The sequence below is a fragment of the Bacillus rossius genome, chromosome 2, assembly GCF_032445375.1.
Source record: "Bacillus rossius redtenbacheri isolate Brsri chromosome 2, Brsri_v3, whole genome shotgun sequence".
Classification (NCBI taxonomy): Eukaryota; Metazoa; Arthropoda; class Insecta; order Phasmatodea; family Bacillidae; genus Bacillus; species Bacillus rossius.
Window position 1 is genome coordinate 103,246,313 of NC_086331.1, and position 25,212 is coordinate 103,271,524.

Here is a 25,212-nt window from a genome sequence, read left to right on the forward strand (position 1 = left end):
GCCGCCACTGGAAGGGGCCGCGTTAGTGCAGAGACGTCTATACAATAACAGAAATGGTCAGGAGTATGATAGCACCATGTACCTCGTGCCAGGGCCAATAAACCACTATAATTTATCAGTGTATTCTTATTTTCATTTAATATGGCGTCCTGGGTAGCCCTAACAACCCAGGGAGTCCTTCAGTCGACATGCCTCTGCCTCTGCCTCTGGTCATGTGGTCGAACTGAACCCTGAGACCCACTTATTTTCCTTACGGACTCGCAATCTCCACAGGGGGTCAGATGGAGCAGTGTCAAGTTTTATTGTCTGTTTTCAGAATATATATATATATATATATATATATATATATATATATATATATATATATATATATATATATATATATATATATAAAATTCACCCAAAATTATACTCTCTCTGCCATTTATAAGGTTAAGGTGTTCTTCTAGAGATTTTATAAATACTTATATGACTGTGTAGTCATGATGGATTATACAGTGCAGTAACATATACTTAAGATGGTTTGCTTATTGCTAATTCTATTGTGACTAATCTATAACAATCTTATGTTTTAGCAATTATGTGATAATCCATCAAATTTTTATAAAGGTAGCACAGTTACCACCAGCTTTGTCTATACTTATGTATAAACTATGAAAGTTCTTAAAATTATAGTATTTACTTTCATTTTCTTGCACTCATATTTCTGATACACATATATCTACAATGGCAGATTATATCACCATAATATATTTATTTAAGGATATAGCATTTAAATAGAACACAGTTAAGTCGGTTATTTCTGAGGGTGTCTGGCCATTGACGATGTATTCACCAAGTTTATTTTTACTTAATTCTGTTACAGTCTTATTAACCATTAGTGCACACAAGTTTTTCTCATTATTGCATTCGTTAGGCATGAGTAAAAGCTATGTTTTTTGGTGCAAGATACCTTGAATCTTCATCCGACTGGAACTTGAATATTTTAGTGTTCTCGTTTTTACAGACAAATATCTTGCATTCTTAATTAAAGCTGTAAGATTTAAGAACTCTCATATGCTTGAAGAGTGTTTTGTTGAGGCTGTCAGATGTTCATTGATATACAGTGGTCTTCACCAATGTCCACAGAATGTAGTTGTTCCTTTTTTCCTCTTCTTTTTGGCCTCAAGGAGTTTATTTTTATTCCTGATGACAAACTTCAAAACTAATGGTGGAGAAAGTTCTAGTTTTCTTGTGGGTAACCTATGACCGGCATCGATGTCAGTAGTTGCCATTGGAACATTCAATTCTTTCCCAATCCATTTTACTATTTCGGTGGTCTGCTAATTTTGGACCATTGGGACTCCATGAATCTCTAAGTTATTGATTCGTGTTGCCGTCGTCCGGGTTCTCTTGTTCGAGATCCTGGCGTGGTTCCTAGAGGGAAGGCTGGTTTTTTAATGAAGGTGTATCCGGGAGGGCGCCAGGCTAGCTCTGTGTCTAACCAAGAGTTGGGTCGTTGGGTGCGAATGCCCCTGTGGGGCCCGCTATGACCGTCGGCGGTGGTAATGGTTGGAGGGATCCCTGGCTATTGACACGTTACGGGACCTGCACAGCATAACACGCTGATTCCTGGCTGGGTTAGGGAAGTTCACACAATAACATACACGGATTCGGTTTTTCACTGTTGTATACACTTCGCGCACGGAGTGTGCGGAGTGGACGTTTAATTCGATCGAACAGTTACACTTGCAGTTTACAGTTACACGATGCACATTGAATTACCCTACGAAAATTACACTAAATTGACACTTGGGGCTCTGACGCGCCGTCACTAATCTTAAATCCTCACGCCAGTCGAGGTTGAGGGGAGGTCGATTGGAGGCGGCCAATCCCGAAAATTGCAAAATGGCGATACCCGGGTCCACCTGTGTGGACCGCGGCTCGCTATTAAATTTATTACAAGTCTTTACGTCGTTGTTGCCGGTGCTTGTGCACTCGGCGATTATACAAAAGTCATTGGTGGCAGGAGTCGGACCGTGCAATATGCTGAACTACCCCACATAACGTTTTGTGCGGGGAGTTTGTATTTAAGCGGCTGGGTTAGGCCCAACACCGTAAAAATTACCAGGTGCACACGTGGAGTTTAATTACGAAAAGGATTTGAAGTATGACGTCCCGTGATCGGCCGCGGGGATTTTTCTGCAGCGTCGGTCGGCATCCGGCGAGGTATCCTGTGCTTGACATATGCGTCGGTGGCAGTGTTGGGCGGTACCTCGTCGTCGTTCGCGTCGGCTGTGATGCGGGCGCACGTTGAATCGCCGTGCTTTTGTGTGTTTGGCATGTCGGGGGGTAGCATCTCGTCCCAGTCGTCCTCGTATAGTAGTTCTGGGTTCTTGTCAGGCTCTCACGATAGCAGGTCGGGCAGCTGATTGTCGTCATCGGGGATGTGTTCCACCTCGAAATCTAATAATTGCAGGAACAATGCCCACTGGATCAGTTTACATTTTCTGCCCTGCATCGTGTGCAGCCATGTGAGGCACCGGTTGTCCGTCCTCAAAGTGAAGTTCCTCCCTTCGGGGTGGGGCCGGTACTTTTTCATGGCCCAGACCACAGTTAGGCACTCTTGCTCGTTACTGTGGTATCGGCGTTCGGCTGACCCGAGCTTCGCACTAGCGTAGTCTATGGCACCGGAGCTAATTTATCAGACCGATAAAGAGCTGTAGCTGTTTCTTAGTTCGTGGAACATCGGTTACCGCGATTTTTTGTAGGTGGCCCGACCGAGGTCGGTTGCCCATGGTGCTCACTATGTGGGCCAAGAATTCGACCTCCTGCATACCCAGGTGGCACTTGTGGTGCGCTACTGTCAAGTGGTGGGTGGCTAGGCACTCTAGGAATAGAGTCAGGTGGCAGATGTGTTCTTTTCAGGTCTCTGAGAAGATAATGATGTCATCGAGGTAAGACAGCGCGAAGCGGTCGACGAAGCCCTCCAGTACTCGCGTCATCATCCCTTGGATTGTAGCTGGGGCACATTTCAATCCGAATGGCATTGCCCGGAATTGAAATTTTCGACCGTCGGGGATGGTGAACGCGGTTTTCTCTCTGTCCTCGGCCCATATGGGGACCTGCCAGTAACCTGATTTAAGATCGAGGGTGCTGAAAACTCTGGCCCGTCCGAGGCCGGCCACGGCATTCTCTATGCTGATTTTTGGTGGAGGGGGGGGGGGGAGCTGACTGTTATCGCATTCAGCGGGCGGAAGTCAATGCAGAAGCATAAGGACCAGTCCTTCGGCGCCAGCACGATGCAAGAATTGTAGTGACTGTTCGAGGGCTCGATGACACCGTCCTGGAGCATCTCCGCGACCTGTTCCCTGATGGCGCGCTGCTTGCGGAAACCATAACCTCTAGGGGGCTCATACACCGGGTTGTTATGGGTGGTCGGGATGTGGTGTTCCGTGACTGTGGTTCGCCTGAGTGGGTCGGACATCGTGAACACCTCCTGCCTTTCCGTCAATACTTGCTATACCGCTGTGCGATACTTAGGTGGGACATCATGACGTACATTATGTAGTGTTACGGCCTCTTTAGTCACCTCGGGCATTGCCCCTATCGCGTAGACAACTAGTCCTTCCTGAGTGCAGACATGTACCCGGGTGGGTTTCATCTAGATTACTGCATCCTGCTCGGCTAGCCAGGGTTGGCCTAAGACTATCTCCTCTCGGAGGTCCTCGACAACAAGGGTGATCACTGTGGTGGTGTAGTCCCGTAGGCTTACCTTGAGTACTGCCTGCCCTACAGTCACGCCTGGATGGGGGCTGGTCTCCAGCCGCAACTCCGCCTGGTGTGGTTGGAGCATCCCGGGTGGTATGAGGTGGGGGGCCACGAACACGTGGCTCGCCCCAGTGTCCACTAGGGTGGCGGCGGGTTGCCTGTTGACCTCCACTGGGATGCGCAGGAGTCTGTCTCGGGGGCGGGTCAGCTGTTCAGCCGGGGTGGTGTCTCTCCTTCCGCTGTGAACATGTGTCTCGTGGTAACCGGGGGCAGTGGTTCTAGTGCCACTCCTCCGGGTTCCCGTTTCCCGGAAGGTTACTTGGTGATGACTGTTGATGATGTGACAGGGGGCAGTCTTTGTGCCAGTGGCGCATGCCATTAGGGCACTCCTGCTGACACTGTGGCAGCCTCACGTCATCCCATTATGGTGTCCCGTCGGGCCGTCCCTGTCTAGGGGGGGGGTGTAGTTTGGTGGTGCGCCCTCGATGGCTCGCCGTCGTGTCGGTGGTGGGGTATCATTTGCCTCCGGTGCGTTTTCTGGGGTTGATCCCCAGTTCGGTGTTAGGCTGGTACGCCCCCGACTTGTGTTCGGCGTGCTTTGGTGCCAGAGGTCTAGCAGGTTCTGTTAGATCGCGATGGTCTGTTGTACATACTCTTCGACCGAATCGGTTCGGCAGCAGCGCATGAACGGCTGGAGTCCGGTGTGCAGCAAGGCTGTCACGGTGGGTAACGCAGTCGTGGGTCGTGCGTGTGGTGCTACGCGCTTGAAAAGTTGTATAGTTTGCGCTATGAAATGTTTGACTGCTTCGCCCTCGCGTTGCCCCTCGCCATATAATTGCGACGTGCAGTGGACTAATGCCTGGTCTGTGTCGAAGAGGCGGGTGAGTGCGACGGATAACTCGCCCCACAGCATGCCAAACTGGCCCCACAGGCCCCACCATTGGCGGGCTGTGCCCTGTAGTTGTTCGCTGGCTAGTCCCGACCACTCGTCCGTTGGCATCCCTGACCGGGTTATTCGCGCCTCGCATTCTCCACGAAGCTCCGAGGGTTCTTGTGTCCGAGCCACCGAATTCGGGTAGTACGAGTTTTACCTGGTAGCCTTGGGGGTGGTTGTTCATCCCGAGATTCGGGTCAGCGAGTAGTGTTGGCATCCGCGTGTAGAATTTTCCCTGCGTGGTGTTTGTGCACGCGGTGCATGTGGTCGGTCGAGTGTCCACCAGGGTGGTGCTGGTTACTGTTTCCGTCTTTATGGGTTGTATGTCGTTTTATCCGGGTAGCCATTGCCAGACCGATTGTCCACGGTTTGCACCCGGTAGCTGTTCGTCCCACGGCTTTACCCATGAGTGGTCATGTGGGTCATTACTGAGGGTGGTGCATTGGCAGGTCATGTACCATGGTCTCGATCCCGTCAGTAGATCCGCTTCCCTGGGCAACAGGCAGTGGGCGCATACGACGTCGGTAGTCGGGGTCTGCATGGTGCTCCGGTTATGGTGTGTGTTCCGCTGTGTTGCTTGGTTTATTCACTCGCGGTGCTGTGCGCGCGAGGTAAGTCTGCGGGCGGGGTCGGCTCGCCGGCTGGGCAGGTGCCCGGATAGCAGCACAAAACGGAGGCCGAGAATGTCCGCGTCGCAGGCGGGGTGCGGATGGGCATGTGGAGCGGCGGCCAAGAGCGCCCGGACAGTCTCACAAAGCGGCGGACGGGAACGGTCGCATCAGAGGGGGGAGAGTGTGGATAGCCATGCACAGCCACGGCCGAGAGCACCCGGACAGCCGCACAAAGTGGAGGTCGAGGATGGCCGCTGTGAAGGAGGGGTGCGGAGGGGTGTGGGTGGTGACATCGGTGGTGCGTAACGCGCTGGGCCAGAATGTTCCGTGGGAGGGAGGGGGTGTTGGAGCCCCTTTGTTTCCTCGCTTCGTCGCGCCGGCCTGTCTGACCCTAATTCCCTTTTCCTGCGCAAAATGGCCGTTCTGTGTCTGAGCTGTGACTTGGTGTGGCCAAAAAAAATGAACAGATCATGGCTAAAAAAATTGTTTCTTTTCATGAGAGTTTTTGTAAAATGAACGTGAAGAAAATCTTGATTTTTCTTTCTTCGCCCCACGCAGCGGGCGCCAAATGCCGTCGTCCGGGTTCTTGTGTTCGAGATCTGGGGTGGTTCCTAGCGGGAAGGCTGGTTTTTAAATGAAGGTGTATCCGGGAGGGCGCCAGGCTAGCTCTGTGTCTAACCAAGAGTTGGGTCGTTGGGTGCGAATGCCCCTGTGTGGCCCGCTAGGACCGTCGGTGGTGGTAGTGGTTGGAGGGATCTGTGGCTATTGACACGTTACGGGACCTGCACAGCATAACATGCTGATTCCTGGCTGGGTTAGGGAAGTTCACACAATAACATACACGGATTCGGTTTTTCACTGTCGTATACACATCGCGCACGGAGTGTGCGGAGTCGACGTTAATTGGATCGAACAGTTACACTTGCAGTTTACAGTTACATGATGCACATTGAATTACCCTACGAAAATTACACTAAATTGGCACTGGGCGCTCTGATGCGCCGTCACTAATCTTAAATCCTCACACCAGTCGAGATTGAGGGGGAGGTCGATTGGAGGCGGCCAATCCCGAAAATTGCAAAACGGCGATACCTGGGTCCACATGTGTGGATCATACTCCATTAAATTTATTACAAGTCTTTACGTCGTTGTTGCCAGTGCCTGTGCACTCGGCGATTATCCAAAAGTCATTGGTGGCGGAAGTCGGCCCGTGCCGTATGCTGAACTGCCCAGCATAATGTTTTGTGCGGGGAGTTTATATTTAAGCAGCTGGGTTAGGCCCTACACCATATAAAGGACCAGGTACGCACACAGAGTTTAAGTACGAAAAGGATTTGAAGAATGACTATAGTTACGAGTAGTGAATTTCAGTGGAGACAAAGGATAATGACTCACCGTGGGACGCACGTCCGCCCCAGTCCGCGAGTCGCTCGGTACTAGCGTTTGCCCTTGGCGCGAGAATAGGCCTCAGCATTCTCTCGCGCCAAAGTTTCTAAAGTTCCGTTATTCGGAAATTATTAAATTAACAAGAGGTTGAAAGTGGCTCTAAATTCATACATTAAATAACAAAGATTAACCTAATTTGCAGATACTCTCTAAGAATTAGATTTAACAAGTTTACATTAATTAAGTTTGAATAATACGAGTCACACTGGAGACTGTTCGTCACTTGTTGACTGCTCCAGTGGCGAGTTATACACAAAAAATTGGGGAGGTCATAATTACTTTACACAATACTCTAATTAATTTAGGCTGAAGGCCGCAAGAGGAGCACTCACAAATGTATTAACGTAAATTCACACGTGAGTGACCTGGGCTCTCCTACATCGCACTACCCTTGGACGGGGTTTTTAATAAAAAGTGACTTTACCATTTAATTGTGTTTGATTTATAATGAACTGGGGTCGAGGTGGCTGGTTAATTAGGGCATGGTCTTTGATTCTACCTGGTGCTCCGGTGCTCGCCTGACTCGGGTGGGCCATGGCTAGGGGTGCATTCCGTTAGTGGGGTCGGATACTGGAGGTTGCAGGTCGGGCTTTGGGGTGGGCTTCGGTCAGACGACATCAGTGTATATTACTTAATGTTTTCATTTTTCACTTTCAGGAACGAAATTTGTTTGTCAACCTCAGTCTTTCGTTTGGCCAGTTCGGCGATCTTTGCAGTGAGTTCGATATTGGTCGTACTTAATTTAACAATTTCGTCTTTCAAAAGGTGCAGCTTATCCTTGATGACTTTGACACTATTTTCGTAGGTTTTTCGTCTCTGTGGCTGTTATCATCCAGTTTTCCCATTTTTTTTTTTTTAGAATATCACCTAAGGTTTTATCTGTCTTGTTAGGGGATTGGCACTGATCACAATTCGTATCACTTGTGTTGTTTACTGTTGTGTTGAGGTAGTCACTTTCACAGTTTTTACAATACCACTTTTCGGATTTATTCTTGCAAATATTCTTAAAACGTTTATTGCCTTTGTTAAAATACAATATATGAAACCATTTCCTTCAAATCCTATGTTATCTGACCCGTTTTCAATATTTTTGTTTCATTCACAACACACCGTGCCCACCAGCCCACATGCAACTAATAGATTATATCAATATCTTTAATTTACATCCTAATTCTATTTACTGCAATTGTTTCATTATCTTAATGGATTTTTTTTTTCCATTCGTGAAATTGCAGTTTTGATATATTTTATATAATGTACGGTACCGTTTTTTAAACATAGAAGTATCAATACTCAAAGCATGTGACAATAAATTGAAGCACTCTTATAGTGTAGTGTTGTCTATGGTATTTTGAATAATAAGTTTTAGGAACCGGAATAAAGTTTACGTATTTGGCTTGGTTGGAGTACAGAATTTTGACAAATGCAGTAAAATGTCGAACTTAATATCGAATGTAATAGTATGTAAAGTAATTGACGGCAATTCTGTCGTGTCCAAATTCAGTTTTCCAACCTGCATCCTTCTCGAGTATGATCCTGAAGGTATTAATGTCAGGATTCGTAAAGGTATGTATATTTTTTTACATGTTTTTGTTAGTAGATAAAATATTCAGGTTGCGTTCTAAAGGGCTATTTATTATTCTTCCTTTCCCTTAGTAATTCCCAGAGAGAGACAGAGAGAGTTTATTTAATAGTTGATTACATGATGCTTTTTATGTTTAACTGTTTTTCCCCCCAATAGACTGCTTATTTGTTGTAGAGTGAATTCCTGAGGTTATTCGTTAGTGAAATTTTTTTTAAAGACATGAAGTACGCACGTGGTATGACAACATTACATGTTTAGTGAGGTTAAGGGGTGATATTGGCGTTGAGTGATAACTGTTGCAGTTAATGGTTTTCGTTTCGAATGTAGGCAACTAATATCCCTAAACATCGTGGTGGGTGGGATGGGGATCCCGGGGAGTTTAAGGTTAAGCTCTGTTAATGGGTCGAAGAAAATTGTTAATAGCTCTAGTATCACACAATGTGTTTTATTCACAGCATTAGGTGGGCTTCAATCAACACAAACATTTACACATGGTTAGACATAGCGATGAGCACTTACACAACCCAAAACAAGCACAAAGGCTTGGCTACCAGAGACCCAACTACATTCCTTTTTTTCTTGGCCTTTTAGCTTGTAAGGAATCAATCCAGATTTAATATGTAGTGTGTAATCATAAGGAAGAATTTGGGGTCAATTCTAGAACGTGGTACAGGCAATTGTGGAAGCTCTATCCGGGTTTAGTCCCAACTTGTGTACACTATTTGGAGATACTGGTATTTAAATAGTTAAATGTGTTAAAATTGTAGAAAACGTTTTTCTTGGTATTGTAAAGTAGAGTACAGTCCCACCCAGTCTACCCTATTTTGCGATACCATTGTTTGATTACGTTAAAAATGTGAAATATATGATCTCAATGGCAATACCCGTATTTAGTTGGTAAACAGTCCTCAGTTTCAAGGAAATGTGTTATTGGTATAGTAATATAGAATCTAGTTAATGCTAATGGAAAACAATAATTATAAGAAAACAACATAAGTGAAAAATAGTGTATAGAATGTTCCCCACCCAAAACCCCGAATTCCCACGCTTGTCCTGAAAGAAAGTAGGGGTGGTAATGACATAAATAATGCTATCTTGATGATGCCATGAAAAATGGTGTAGTATCGCATTCTAGAACAGTCCCAGAATTTGATATTCACGGAATAAAATTCATTAAAGTGCAGGAGTTGTAATGTTTTATGTAAAGGAGGAATTTTTTCCATTGGAAAGTGTACTGCGTTAATCACGAAGCTATAATTATTTTACAATTTACGAAAGTTATAAACGAAACAAAATTATATATTTCCTTTATACTATTTATTAAATAAAATTCTTGCATGACAAAGTATTAACGACAATTAGAATTTCTGCTTGACTAAAAATGTAACACTGTATTAGTAAGAACACATTATAAAGCTAGAGTAAAACCTTTTTTTGAACTCTACTTTTTACTTACACTATACTTGTGTAAATGCTTATAATTTATGATTGTAGCTAGTTAAATAACCTGCATTAAGTTCATCTGTTATGTATAATACTGTTTTGTGCTTGTGAAATGTATATATAAGTTGATTGTGCCTGGGCCTTGGTGTTGCTTTTGTAATATCTCATGTTTGATGATGTTATCTTAGAGATAGAGCCATTATACTAATGAAATACAAGAAGATATGAATATTTGTTTTGAGAGATTCGTTCTCCAAACATACAAAATAATAGCCATAATTTTTGTGAGCACATAGTAGGTAACTTAAGTTGCAAAATTTTAATTTTCTTGTACAAGATCCGGTGAGTAACCAATCACTCACTGTCTTTTAATTAATTTAATAAGTAATGAAAAATCACTCGTGTGTAAAATACATTCTCAGGCATACATATCTGCTCATAGAAATGGATATTAGTGGTAATATAGTGGTACAATAAATGCTTTTCTAAAGTAATGAAGTAAAAAATTGAAAAACTGTATTTTGTTTAGGAAATGTTAATGTTTAGTTCATTCAAATTTATTGTTTTTAATTGCAAATCTCAGCCATTTTGCTTCCAGAGTATGAGCAGAGCAGGACTATTCTAGATTGTGATACCATACCATTATTCATTATGTCACCAAGATGGCGTTGCCTACGTCATTATCACCCCTTAATTTCATTTGGGACAAGCGTGGGAATTTGGGGGTTTTGGGTGGGGAACATTGTAATCCCTATTTTTCAAATATGTTGTTCTCTTATAGGTATTGATAACTAGTATAAAATCCCCCACGCTCTGTTCTATATTACGATAACAATAAAAAATTGGCTTCAAAATTTAGATTTATTAACCAACAAAATACCGGCATCGCCAATTAGATAATACAATTCACATTTTTTCATAGTTAAATACTGGTATCGTGAACTAGAATAGACTGGGTAGGACTGTACTCTACTTCACAATACCCAGAAAAATTTTTTTTTACAGATTTAACCATTTCAGCACTGGTATCACCAATTAGACTACACCGGATGGGACTGTACTCTACTTCACGATACCAAAAAAAAATTTCTAAAATTTTTCACAGATTTAACAATTTCAGCACCGGTATCGCCTAATATAATAGACTACACAGGATTGGGCTGTACTCTACTTCATGATACCAATAAAACATTTTTCTACATTTTTCACACATTTCACTATTTAAATATTGTTTTTGCCAACTGGAATACTCTGCGTGGAATTGTATTTTACTTCACAATACCAAAAAGTTTACCTTCCATTTATTGTTATTTTTTTCTCTTTCACATCTGCACCCGTATCTATCTCCTTTCAAATGGAAGCTTATTAAAATCTATTTATATCTTTCATTTTTCCTCACCACACACAAAAACATTTTCTTTACATTTACTTGTCTACATACTTGCACGCTTATCATAAACTTCTTAACCCTAACTGCAACAGTTCATCACTCATTAACCTGTCCAAATAACTCTTAAAAATTTAAAAACTTCCGCCCAAAAAATGACCATTTTTCCCACATAAATGAATTCTTTCTTGTGAAAAAAAATTAAATCCCTTTCATTTGAAATTTATTATTTTACATATTTCTTTCAACTCTTATTTAAATTGCTATCTTTTTGTTCATACAACTTCTTTCAAAAATTCTATAAATCTAGCATCGCTCCTCTCCAAATGTCTTTCTTAGGAGCCGCAATAACACAATATATTTACATTGCTGTAGGCCTATACTATATAATATTTTTACATTACTCACACCATTAAATACACACTACTCTAGAGTAATCATTTACTTGTATTTAACTCATTTAAATAACATTTCTTCTTAAATTTAATTTTACCGTTGCTTTTATACAATTTCCACTAGTTAGTTGCCTGCTGTTCCATTTCTCTTACAAACATAGAAAATAATCAAAATATCACTTTCCTCTTCTATATTGATACCAATACATGCATAAGTACACAGATATAAACTTTTGAAAAAGACCTTAAATATATTCTCTCATTCATCTATTCCTATTGTTGTCATTCACTTCGCGTACCTATTTTTTCCCCCATATTAACCTGCAATTGCCGCTATCATGTTCTTGAATTGACCCAGCAGAGCTAGTGTGGAGGGCACTTCCATCTACCTTACTATTTATTTTTTTAGTTAGGCCTAATTATTTTAAATAAAATATTAAATGCTATATGTAAATAGTATAATCTCCACGCTTCTCAACTTGTGCTTAAGGAAGCAGAGTATCTTAGATTTAAGATGAAAAGGGGTTTAACATCTGGGTAATATAAAAAACCCTACCTAAAAAATGGAAAATATTTTGTCTGATGTATTTTGGTTTGTAGTCTGCAGTTGCATTTTTTAGCAATACCTACTTTGGTAGTTTTTATGGCAAATCTTTGTCATTTTGTATCCTGGAGCACTACTTTGCTTTTTGAAACATGAGCAAAGTAAATGCAAATACAAACATTCCCGTCATCCTGTAGGATTTTAGCCTTTGTTTCTCCCTACTCCTTATACCAAAAATTAAAAAAAATTCCATTTATAAGGCAATTAACAGCTTTATTATCAAGGTAGCTCTAGATTGTATTGCCTACTGTTTAGAACAATTTTACATGGAAACTATTCATACATGACAGCAAACAGGGACTTACACAAGGGGGGGGGGGGTGAATATTGTTATTCTCCCCCACCCCCTCAAATCCTATACAGTCTAACATTCTCACCAACAAAAGGAAGTTAATGAAAGCAGACAGCTGGCAATGTGTAACACTGTAGGTTCTGCTATCATAGTTAATTTCTTTTGTATCATCAATATTTGGGGATATTTAAGTCTATTTTTAAATAGCTCAATGTAATTGCATATAATTATTTAAATTGCAGTAGGTATCATTGACGTTTCCCCTGATATTAAAACGAATAATTTTAGTGGGCAAGACTCTACCTATGTTGACTGTATCTTTGTAAAATTGTTTGTAAAACAAATTTTTTCAAAATAAAATATTTCAATTCCCACTATTATGTGTATTACATGTTTAGATATAAAAATACTTGAATATAATTAATTTTCACTTTGAAATCCATATTTTCTCAAGAGAAGGTCTCCAGCTTTATTTGTGATATTTGTGTTCCTCAATAGCTAATGAAATCAACTATATTTGGTAGATTAGTTATTTGAAGTTTTTTTCTTCCTCCATCCAAAAATGAAACCCTATATTTTCCCCTACTAGTACTGAGGATTGATTTCCTAAATAAATAGGCCTACAGTCTTATTTGAAAAATGGTTAAAAAAAAAGCTTAACACAACAATGCCTTCTATTGTTTTTCTGACTACCCGATTAAAAGTAAAGTCCTGCAGAAAGTCAGAAATCTAAAGGTATTAAGGTTATCTGTTTATTTGGTGTATTAAGCCCAAACTTACCTATACTTTGGATCGTAACAACATTAGCTAGAACAGGTAGTATGATTTGATGTTCATGTATATATTTGTGCATTTTAGCTGTTATTGTACTATATTCAACTAACCCTACTCACTGAGATTTATGAAATGGTTTGCATATACCACTAATGGTCAGAAAGTACAGAACAAGTATAATACAAATGTTAAATAATTATAAACTAAGACCTTAACATTCTGAATAAATCATAAATTTTTCTAGCCACATTTTTATATTGACATAGCTTAAAATATTCTAAATGATGTAGTTAAAATTTAAAACTAATGCATTAGAAACATTTATTTAATGCATTCAACCAATATTATGGTAGTCTATTAGTGTAGGTAATAGCTTTCATAATGACAAATGTTAAATTTTACTAGGTAATAACTTTATTTATATATTTAGCACTCATACCATTTTGTATACAAAACATCCCAATAGGAACACTGCCTCTGTTGCACAAAGTGGCCATTAGGAGATAAAATATAGTCCTAGACCTAATTAAAAATACCTTATTACATATTTATTCATGTGAACATAATCAGTAACTTTTACAGGATGAGTCTGAATTTGACTGAAAAACTTAAGCTGCAAGTTCATTACAACAAAATAAGTTAAAATGTATGTACAATCTATGGTCTAAAGTGCTTCCCAAGGCTGGTAGGATATGCGTATGAAGTTGTGAAATAACTTTTCTACAGCCACAAAATTTGCGGTGCTTGTGAAACTTCATTAAGTTAAACATAATCAAGATGCTCAGTGTTCGATCTTACGTACTTTCTCTATTATTTTCACTAAAAATGTTGTTCAGCCCCAACTTCAAGGACATATTTCAGACTTGGGAAACACTTTATAGACCATAAGTCGTATAGAGGTTTTCAACTTATTTTGTCATGATGAACCTGCAGCTGAAGTTTGTCGTTCGAATTCAGACTAAACCCATGTAATCAACATATTACAGCAGATATCTATTTAAGAAATGAGAAATAGAAGTGGGTACTTTTTTCCACTTAAGGTGTTGACTGTGTGATAAAAATAAATATATTTATATCTGTACGCCGAAGGATTAAAACGCTATATCACAAAAACCGTAATTTTCATGAGAACAGTTTCAAGAATTTTAAATAGTGCCTCATTTATTTACTCTACTATTTTCTACCAGAAATATGTGAATTTTTGACAATTTGTAGATCTTAGTGTTGTATGCCTCTAGAAAGAATGTCAAATGGTGGTCAAGTTTATGATTTAAATTGCAGACATTAAAAATATCCCCTTATTGCATATATGACAGTATTTTGGCTTATGTTTAGGGCATTTGTTAGTTTAATCTGCTCATATTAAATAACTTTTGCATACATTTTCTTTATTGACTTTTTGATTCTATTCTATTTGAAAACTTTTAGATGAATGTTTCTACAAAGTAAGGCAATATTGACTGCTTTATTTTAGAGAAGGAATGTGTTTTATTAACTGTGTTTGCTTCCATTTGCTGTCTTCTAGAAATACTGGGCCACAATGAAGATGTTAGCGAGTTTGCAATATTTGAGAAAACTGAATGTTCAAGGTTGGGTCCGCAAATGTATGTGATCACAGTAGAATCAGAAAGCATCCTTCTTAAGTTCAGTTCTGATTTAGGTAAGTGGAACTAGTTTTTTAAAATTCTTATAAAATTTATCCTGTGAATATTAAGGTAAGTGTACCGGTAGTTGTCATCGCACTAATAGTCGTCACTTATGAAAAAAAAATTGTATTAAGTTCAAGAATGCAAATTCTCGTAATTCTAATGTATTGAAATTCAGAGCAAGAGTTGTTTGGGTTTGTCAACATATTTTCGGAACGCATCCAATTACAGAAGGGGGATTCCCGCATCTAAAAAGTCATGTACCATACTCAAAGAAGTGAAATATACTGCTGCTGGTTTGTGTTAAGAAGGTAAATACTATCTTTAATTAATTGAATTTATGTTACTTTCAGGGCAATGTTTTGTGTTTGTATGCTTTTCAGAGATGTTAAGCATGATATCTAGTGTCAGTTATTTTTAAAATGGAAAAACAGCAATTGCTAAAATGTGTATTACGTTGTGAGTTAACTACTTTTGTAAAACTTCCAACCTGTCATCAGGACCAGTAGTTAGTCGCCACAGTTGACGACCACTGGTACAGAACCATGACGAATACTGGAACATTAGAATAAACATGTATAATTATTATAAATCATTAAATTTTAGAACTACTTGGAAACTTAACCTCATGTATTGAATTTTGCCTCCCCAATGTTATATTATATAATTTTGGTTCAGTATTAGTGTTGGATTATTTTCATTTTCACAAGAAAAATTACAATTTTTTAATATTACTAAAATAAGTATGTTTTTAAAGTACTTAAGTATCAGTATTGAATCTGTAAATTAACACATAAAACTTGGTGTTGCAGTGCCATGCTAAGAGGAGGCATTTTGAAATATGAGCCCCACCAGATGGAAGAGGCTTTGCGGGCTTTGAAGGATGGGATGTCCATCAAGCAGGCCTCGGAAAGACATGGTGTTCCAAGGAACACCCTTTCTGTTAAAGTAAAAGGGAAGACACCTGTAGGAAGAAAAATGGGATCAAAATCTTGGCTCAAGAAGGAGGAAGATATCATGCTAGTAGATTGGGCCCTTTCTCTCTGCAAAGCAAGATTCCCTATTATTATGGATGATTTGCAGAAAAGTGTGCATCAGCTAATTAAAGAGTTGAAGAGGCCTTTTCCTTTTAAAGATGGACAACCAGGTAGGAAATGGTGCGCATCTTTCCTTGAAAGGAATCCATCCTTAACCTCGAAAACTGCACAGAATTTGACTTGCAGTCGGGCTGTTGTCTTGCAGGGACAGATATCAGCATGTTTTGGGGAAGTGTACAAGTATTTGGAAGAAAACAACCTGGAAGATGTTCTGTCCGATCCAAAAAGAGTTTTTAATGGAGATGAGTCTGCTTTTTTTCCTCAATCCTAAGGGAACAAAGATCTGGCAAAAAAAGGCGACAAGAACATATCCAGCAAGTCAACTCTGACGAGAAGGAATGTGTTACTGTTGTAATGACTGAGAAAGCAGCTAGTGAACTTTGCTCACCACTACTGTTCCTAAAATATGATGACTTCCACAAGATATTGTAGCAGGAATACCTTCAGAGTGGGCAATTGGCAAGTCACAAAATGTTTGGATGACCAGTGAAGTTTTTTATGAATTTTTGACCAACATATTTCATCAATGGTTGGTGAAGGAGAAGATAACTTTACCAGATATTCTCTTCATTGATGGCCTTTGATCACACCTTACATTGAACAGCAACACATTCTGCAAAGAACATGGGATAGTTTTAGTGGCATTATTACCAAACTCCAACCATATGCTGCAACTGATGGATGTTGAGTTTTCAAGTCACTAAAAATGGATGTAAAAATGCAGTTCATGAGTGGTGACTGCAGTGTTTGGTGAACAAGGAAGATCTCACACATAAGAAGAAAGATGTTGCAGAACTGGTAGATACTGCGATTCAGAGAGTTTTGACTGCAGAAATTTTGCAGCATTCATTCAAGAAAAGTGGCATTTTCCCATGGAATCCTTCGGCAGAGGGTGAGGAAAAGTTCCTTTTTAGGCCCTCCAGAGGCCCATGCACACCAGCTTCAGCACTTTCCTCACCTACACCGAACACTTCAGAAAGTGATTGAGATTGTTGGGCACTTGGAAAAGTTTCTTGGTAATGAGAAATTGAAGCTTTTCAAAGAATCAAGAGATGTATGGGAGGGAGATGTAAAGGACATGACAATGTTTGAGTATTGGAGATATGTTTAAAGACATGTTAAAGTATGACAAGGTCGAAACCAGCTCAACTGTCCAATGTGAGGAACCACACTCCCAAATTCAAGACACAATACCTGAGAAAGCTACTACTCCAACTGCTGTTGAAGAAGTGTGCAATGTCATTGAGGACACTGTTTCACCAATTGATCCTGAGCCCGTTCTATTAACATCGAAAGGTTTTACTGTTGTGCACACAGAAAAATCCATTCCCTCTCCTTTAAAGCGAACATAGTTTTGGCCTTCTCAGAAACCCAGGTTAAAAAAAGTGCACCGAAAGAGAACATCCCCTTTAGCAAGTTCGAGTGCTTGGAAAGAATATTTCTCCAAGAAAGAGAAGGAAAAAAATTGACTTGCAAAAGCAAAAGGAAGAATGGGCGGTTGAAAGATTGAGAAAGAGGCTGGTGAAAGAAAAACAGAAAACCAAAAATAGGAATATGGATGAAAATTCTTCAGATTCATCATCATTGGAGGATGAAATCATTTCTATGGAGTCTTCTGATGAATGGAGTGGAGAACATGAAGAAGAAGAATGTATAGAGTTGGAAGAGGTGACTGATGAGGATTTGCAACCGAGATCTTTTATACTTGTGACATTTATGGGTGGAAAAAGGGACACCACAAAGTACCAATTTGTCTGCATTCTCGAAGACACTGAAGGGGAAGAAGTTAAAGTGATGGGCATGCGAGCTCAGGACGAGAGTAAAAAGGTTCTTGTGATGAAAGATAATGATGTTCCTTATGTGACAAGGTCACAGATCAGTGGCATTCTTCCACCTCCAAGTATGAACTAGCAAGGTGCCAGGGTCAACTGCAGTATTAATGTACCTGTTGATATTAATGAAAATTAAGTTGAGAATACTTATTGTGGAAAATTACACAAACTAATAATTATTGAACAATAGTTGTTACCCAATTATTAATAATAATAGCTGTAGTTTTTATTAATTTCCATGTTTTATTGTATTTTTATCAAGCAAGAGTTGGTAATTGTTTAGATTTTATTTAATTACTGTTGGAAATTTTTCAATCATTAAGTAATAAGCACAAATTGTCACAGTTTCAGGAATTTTGATGTACTGTTTAATATTTTTATGGTTCCTAGTGTTTCACATGTTTTACAAAAAAATTTTACTTATTATCGCCGTATTTATATTTTTCAATGGTATATGTAAGGGTTGACAAAATGTATCTTAGTTTCAGCTTTATTTGTTTGGACTGTACTGATCTATAGGTAAGTTGTGCATGTGTAATATAATTTTAATTAATTATGTTTTATATATTTTTATTACAAACGTATGTTGGTAAAATTCCCTTTTAAAATTTAGATATTTAAAATAAAGTATTTAAACCTAAACATTACTAAATTATAATAAAAAATCCCTTATTGCAATCTATGTGTGCTGAAATCACGCATTTACTGCTACTGGCACAAAATGTGATGAACACTAGTAAATACGAAAATTGGCGTGACGACTACTGGCTCAAAATAACACTTTTTTTGTTTTCAAAATTATGGATATACTAAAATAATTTGTCTTTATCTAAACGTGGTTGATACTATTGTTGAGGAAAGTTTGAGGTTAAACATACACACACATGAAAACCACTAATACATCAATAAGGTTAAGTAGGCGTTTTTTTCCTAAAATTGTTTTTAGCGTTACGACTATTGGTGCAATTACCTTAATTGTATTTTATTTTTAACATGTTCAATTTTAAAGTAGGTCTAATATGCTATGGTTACCCTTCAAAATTATAACAGCAAGTTATTTAGTCACTAAAGGATCTGATACTGAACTGAGAAAAGTTAAAGGAAATAATTTTTGATTATGTATTGTTTAAATACTGGCAACTATTGTATTTGATTTGTTTTCAGTAAAAAATTCCATTGATTTCAAAGGGTAATGTGAGCTGTATATCATTTCAATATTATCTGTAAGATTTAAGGTGTTGAAAAATAATGAGTGGTACTGGTATTTCTAATGCTTAGTGGGGATAAACATGAGGGTGTAAGTGGCATATTTCTCAATTATGGTCCTGTACGTCCTACAATGCAGCAGTTATTCACTAATTTTGACTTTGAAGACAGATGCAACCGGGCACAAGCCTGGTGGCAAGAATTCACCCTACTTGTCTCTCACTCTTCTCCTGAATTGAGCCACACTTCTCATCCAACACATCCTATTCCCTTATGGTTCTCACTTCCATCAAGTTTTCCCCCCTTCATTCTCCTTCTCTCCTTAAAACTTTCCTAGAGTTCTCCCTCATACTTGTAGGCTTTCCCCTTGTAAATTGTTTCCCATATCTCTCACCCTCCCATCCCTAACTAGCCTCTCCAGCTGCCATTGTACTTTAGCCTCTCCACTCCATTTACTTCATCACTCTTTTGTTATATTATAATAAAACCCACTTGAACTTGACAGTGATGCTTTCGAGAAGTGGAGGTAGCATTTTGTGTCTCACTTTTTCCGTGTACTTGTCTATGAGTGGCCTGTTACAAGTACTTCAGGTTTACAATTTATGCATTCTTCACCTTGTGTTTACTGCAGTGGGTTATTCTCACTCAAAGGGCTAAAGTTATCTTAACTCATCATTATTTAATTACATCTCTGTTGCTCGCAAGAACTGCCATGAATACTGATTTTGCTGATTCATGACAGTTGATCAACGGAATTAATGAAGTATCGTGTTACTTATTACTGCTGAAGGTTGGGTTAGTCCCGATACTATTTGCTGTGATTTCTGAGGCATCACGCTATAGTGAATACGGTTTTGAGGTTAATTCCAACTCCTTCAATGACTAAATGAACACCCAGTCAATATCCAAATGATTCAAAACAATTGCTCATAAACGTGCTATATAAAACCTACCTTTACCTATATTAGTTGTGGGTCTCAAACCATTACTTAATACGATATGGATAACAATTTGATGCTTTGTTTCATGTTGATTTTATTATGTAGGAAACACCTAAATGTTTAGGGTAATACTGCACTTTTTTGACAGCAGATGCTGCCAATGAGATTTTCTCCAGCCATGGAGTCCTTTTTATCAATGAAAATATTGAAATTGAACCTATAAACTTAGTTATTAAATAAAACATAGCGCCAAATATTAAAAATGAAAATCTATTTGGATAATTGGTGTGTGATGGTGCAGTAGTAAGAGATAACCCATATTCCAGAGTTTTGAATCCTGGTCTGTCCTTTCTGATTTAGGTTTTCTGTTGTTTTCTGAATGGAAAACAGAATAAAAATTTTTACCGATATATTTATATATTAAAGTTAGGTTAAGGACTTCACATGTGTCTTACAAAATACTGTAAAAAAGTTCCATTACATTGATAGCTTAAGGCCTACAAAGTTGTGCAATTTTGCTTAGTATGGACGATCACACAAGATGGCATGCCATATTGTGTTACTGACAGAACAAAATGTCACACATGGTCAAGCTGTTGTTATTCGGAATCTTCCCAAGCAGTATGTAGGAAAGCTAGGTTATTATGAAATGGATGCCACTATGTAAGTACAGATATTTAATTTCATTGATAAAATGTGATTTGATTTATATCTTGAAGTAAAGCATTAGTCAAATATGTCCGTTTTAGCTACTGTAAAATAACAGTGGTAACAAAAATATTTTTGAATTGGAACATAGCTTGACTAAAGTTCCTTTACCAACTGAACATAACTCGTACAAAAAACTTGAGTAAAAGAAGCTAGCCCAAGCTACAAAACTCCTTTTCCTTAATAGCTAAGCTTATTTTGTGTTCTTGTTATAGACATTACATCTGTGCGACAGTAAAACGTGGTATAAATAAGCAATAAATAATAATTCTGGAACCCAGCTACATGGGTACTTTTATCATGTCTGTATCCGGAGAACCTTTTCGGAACACACCGGGCACGGACTCACACAGGGCATGCAGGTAGGAGATGGCCTACCACGTAGAATGTCAGAATGTATTTATTGATGTATATGGGCTAGATCATATTAAGTTAGAAAGTAAGGATACTAAAGTATAAAGGCTTTTATTCTGAAATAATGAGCATAATGATATATAAAGTAAGGTATGTAACTAAAAAAAAACACTGGTTTCAATTTTGAGTTTTTAAATGGCCACGAGTTCGAGTATTACAAAAAAACTCCACTTAAGATTTAAATTTTGAGTACTTGCAGGTGCCTACATTGTATGAGCACTTGTATTAGGTCACAATAAATGCAGAATTATTCCCTATCGTGAATTTAGTGTATTTATAATATTACATACTATTTCATATTTATTTTTACATGAAGGATTTTTTCTCAGCATAGTGAGAAAAGACATCTTTAAATGTTGCACAGTATGCAGTGTAAGTTATATATTTTTTAAAAAAATTATATTTTGACATTTTCATTTAAGTTCTTAAAATGTGCTAAAGCACTTTTTAGTCTTCTTAATAGTTTGGCTTCTTGGTATTGTATGTTCTCTTAAACATTATCTCTGACCATGGCTCTAGTGTTTATGAACTATTTCTGTACTTGTTCCTTATATAATGCCTTTAGGTTCACACCATTGCTGCTGACATGAATTAACATTATCCTCAAAAATTGTTCTATCACATTGTACTTTTTCTGTGCAGATGCTGCCAATTTCCACAAGGCTGTAATGAAAGTGAAGGCTGGGAGAGAAAAGTCTGCATTCACAGAACGAACTGATGAATCATCAGCGTTGCAATATTTCCAGGTAATTTCCACTGTTAAAAGTGTTTTCTTATCAAGAAAGACAAACTCATAAAATAAATTTTACAAAAACAAATTTGCAAACTTATAGTTTTTTGCAGTGTCAATTTATTTTCACATGTCTCCAGAATATCAAAGCTATGTTAAATTTTGTGTCATTTATTTGTACAATGATAGTGTCAGTTATTCTTCTCAGTGTTCAAATCAGATACAGGTGTTACATACACTCTGACCTTTCGAGCTGGGCTGATACAGATTTCTGATCAATTAATCTGCCAATATTGTGAACTTACTGTTTGTCACGATCTGAATTATAGCCCAGGAAATAAAGGTTATATATAATGTGTTAAAAATTTGTCCAAAGCTGAATTTTTGCACAGTGGCAGAATAGGCTATGCTTAATAGCATACCAAAAGTTTGTTGCTGTTAACAGTGTTTGTATCCCCAAAAATGTGAAGTAAGTCCTAGATGATAGTGATTTACAACATTCCATTAAAATGCTTCCCATTTATGCAGTTTTTAGCATAGCCACTCCATAAATGTACCAAAATAATCTAATGTACCAAAATAATCTAGAAACCATATTATACATATTAATGGTGAAAAATGTTCCAAGTGTCAATAATACAAGTAATATTTAAATCACTTAAGTTATGAAATAATAAAAGTAAGATTTAAATTACTTAAGTTATGAAATAAGTTTTTTTATCTGTCAAGGACATAACACAATTCACATAAAAAATAAAGGGTCTGACGTAATAATCACTAGAACAAAAGTTGTTGCATATTTCTTAGTCTTTAAAGTGACATATTTTCCAAGAGGCTAGCCTAATTGTGAATCGCCAGAGTGTTCCAAGCGCAGCAGTATTGTGTGCATATTGTGACAGTGCTAAAGCTACAAGGCATGGAGTGATTTTCGCTTCCACGAAATTGAGGTTTTTTAATCCTTGGCCAATTTTTTCCAAACTAAAATTTAGTACAGTGGTAACATCAATGGTTTCTAGTAACAGATAAAAGTATATCCCTGAAAATCTTGTGTCACACCGTAAAGTGTAGTTAATCCTAAAAAAATAGATTTTTGTAGTGCTCCACAATAATGCATTCCATAAATGTAATTATTATAATAGACCTTCAGTAAACCACACCAAAATAATCTAAAAAAATTATTCTACCAAAAAATTTAAAAGAGTATCAGTATGTTTTACGAAATTTGCAAAACATTAAATTATATTAGGGATAAGTTTTACTCAAATTCACAAAAAATTCAAACATGAAAGGCCCGACATGAAAACCACCTTAGCAAACGTTGTTGTATATTTCTTAAACTTTAAAATGGTGTATTTGTTAAAGAGAGTGGCTTAACCAATCTGATCGCTAAAGCGTTTTTTGAGTGTCATGTGTGCTGTACTGCAGCGATGTCGAAGTCACTCGAGCTGGAAACGAATGTCTTTAATATAGGAAACATGATCAATACAGTGGCAGAATCAATGTTTCCTAGTAACATATCAATACAGTGGCAGAATCAATGTTTCCTAGTAACATATCAAAAATTTTAATATCTATAGTAAAGACATTAAAATTATCTAGAAACCTTACCCTATATGGCTATAGTGAAAAAAGTTCTAAAGTTTAAATAACTTTTATCATTTATAGACAATGCAATTTGAATAGTTAGGAAATGAGATTTTTTTTTCCTTCAAATTTATGAAAATCGACATACAAATTACATAAACATGAAGGGCCCGACGTGAAAAACACTCAAACGAAAGTTGTTTCATTTTTTTAAAGCTTTAAAATTTTATATTTGTTAAGAGTCTGGCATAATTGACCTGATCGCTGGAGTATACAGAGCGTGGTAGTGTGTACTGTACTGCAGTGGTGCCGAAGTCGCTCTGGCTGTGATGAATTTTGGGTCGAAGGAAACAAAGGAGTCTAATGTTATGAATAATTATTCAAAAACCGAATTTTTTACAGTTTTTTACAATTTCCTAGTTACATGTAAAAAATGTACCGCTGCAAACTCTTGTGTATCACATTGAAAACATACAGTTGAATCCTAAATTAAAATTTCTTTCATTGTTCCACAAAAGTTTATTCTGTAAATGCAGTTATATAGTAAACTATCAGTTAGCCAATAAAAATTATCTATGAACATTACTTTTCATGTTAAAATTGTAAAAAGTTATAAAGTTTTAATAATTAATAATTTACAGACAATGCAAATCAATAAAGTAAGAATATATATATATATTTAAATTTATTGAAATCAAAATACAAATTACATAAACATGAAGGACCCGATGTGAAAATCAATCAAGTTCCATAATTCTTGAGCTTTAAAATGGTATATATTTTAAGAGTCTACAATAATCGATTGGATTGCTAAAGTGGTCAGATCGTCACAGTGTGTACTATACTGGGGGCCATGGCGTCGTCCATTAATCACGTGATGTTTTTTTAGCAAATTTTTAACCCCCCCTCCCCCCTAGTGATTTGTGGTGAGGTTTTAGAATAACCCCCCCCCCCCCCCCCAATAAATCATGTGTATTTTTTTGGTACAAAATATTTTTTAAAATTTCTGAATATTATCTTTAAATATAGGTATAATCTAATTTAATTCTGGAAAATTAAGCACAGTGATAAAAATGTCCAGACACACATTAAGGTTGCAGGTTTATTCTCACTGGCATAAAAATAATAAAGGAAAGGCTTATATGTGATTTACGCATGTATTCAGCACCAAAATCACAGTCTTACTGGCGACTGGTAAGCCGAGCCGGGTGGTTCATGTTGCGGTGGGCGGGGATATTGTTGCCTGGCTACGGCGAGTCAAGGTCACGCGTCGCTTTTCGTTTAGTAGAAATTGCTCGAAAAAAATAAATACATGTGATATCTCTCTACAACCCCTCCCCGCTTGTGATATTTCGTGTTTTTTCCAGAACCCCCCCCCCCCCCCCCCTTTCGAGCCTCACGTGATTAATGGACGATCCCCATGGTAATGTCATTTGGGTTGGGCATTTAAATCCCTGGAAATAAAGATCTTACTTAATTAGTAAACAAATCTTGGTAAATTGCTACAATTAAGTATTGTAAGTAGATACAAAAGGGGGTTTGATTTTTATCACATTACACCATAATAACAATATTTCTGTATGATGAGAAATACATACATTCATTGGCTTTATGAGAAATATTTATGTATTGTTTTCTTATTGACCACGGGGTCTGGGTAAATTACAGTCTACTATGTTACTTAAGCGAGAGTATAAGTCAGTAACTTTCAGATTATACCTATTTGTTGATAAGTATCTTATTGGTATTGAGTTAAGTAGTTAGTATTTTAAATCATGATTTTTAGTCTTCAATACAGCTATTTTTTCTTGATAATTTACATAATGAAAACAT

General features: G+C 38.0%; 1 protein-coding gene across 6 annotated transcripts in view; it reads left to right on the forward strand.

Moving 5' to 3' along the window:
- Positions 1-8,048: 8,048 nt before the first annotated feature.
- Positions 8,049-25,212, forward strand: part of LOC134529537 (histone-arginine methyltransferase CARMER) — a 202,268-nt gene continuing 185,104 nt past the window's right edge. For 3 of the 6 annotated variants that reach the window (XM_063363737.1, XM_063363735.1, XM_063363736.1), the window contains exons 1-3: positions 8,084-8,307; positions 14,747-14,881; positions 21,708-21,811. In XM_063363737.1, the coding sequence (XP_063219807.1) occupies positions 8,175-8,307; positions 14,747-14,881; positions 21,708-21,811 (372 nt within the window). In that variant the 5' untranslated portion in view covers positions 8,084-8,174. Of the gene's footprint in view, positions 8,308-14,746; positions 14,882-21,707; positions 21,812-25,212 lie in introns of all 6 variants that reach the window. The other 3 variants (XM_063363738.1, XM_063363734.1, XM_063363733.1) reach the window with 3 other exon arrangements.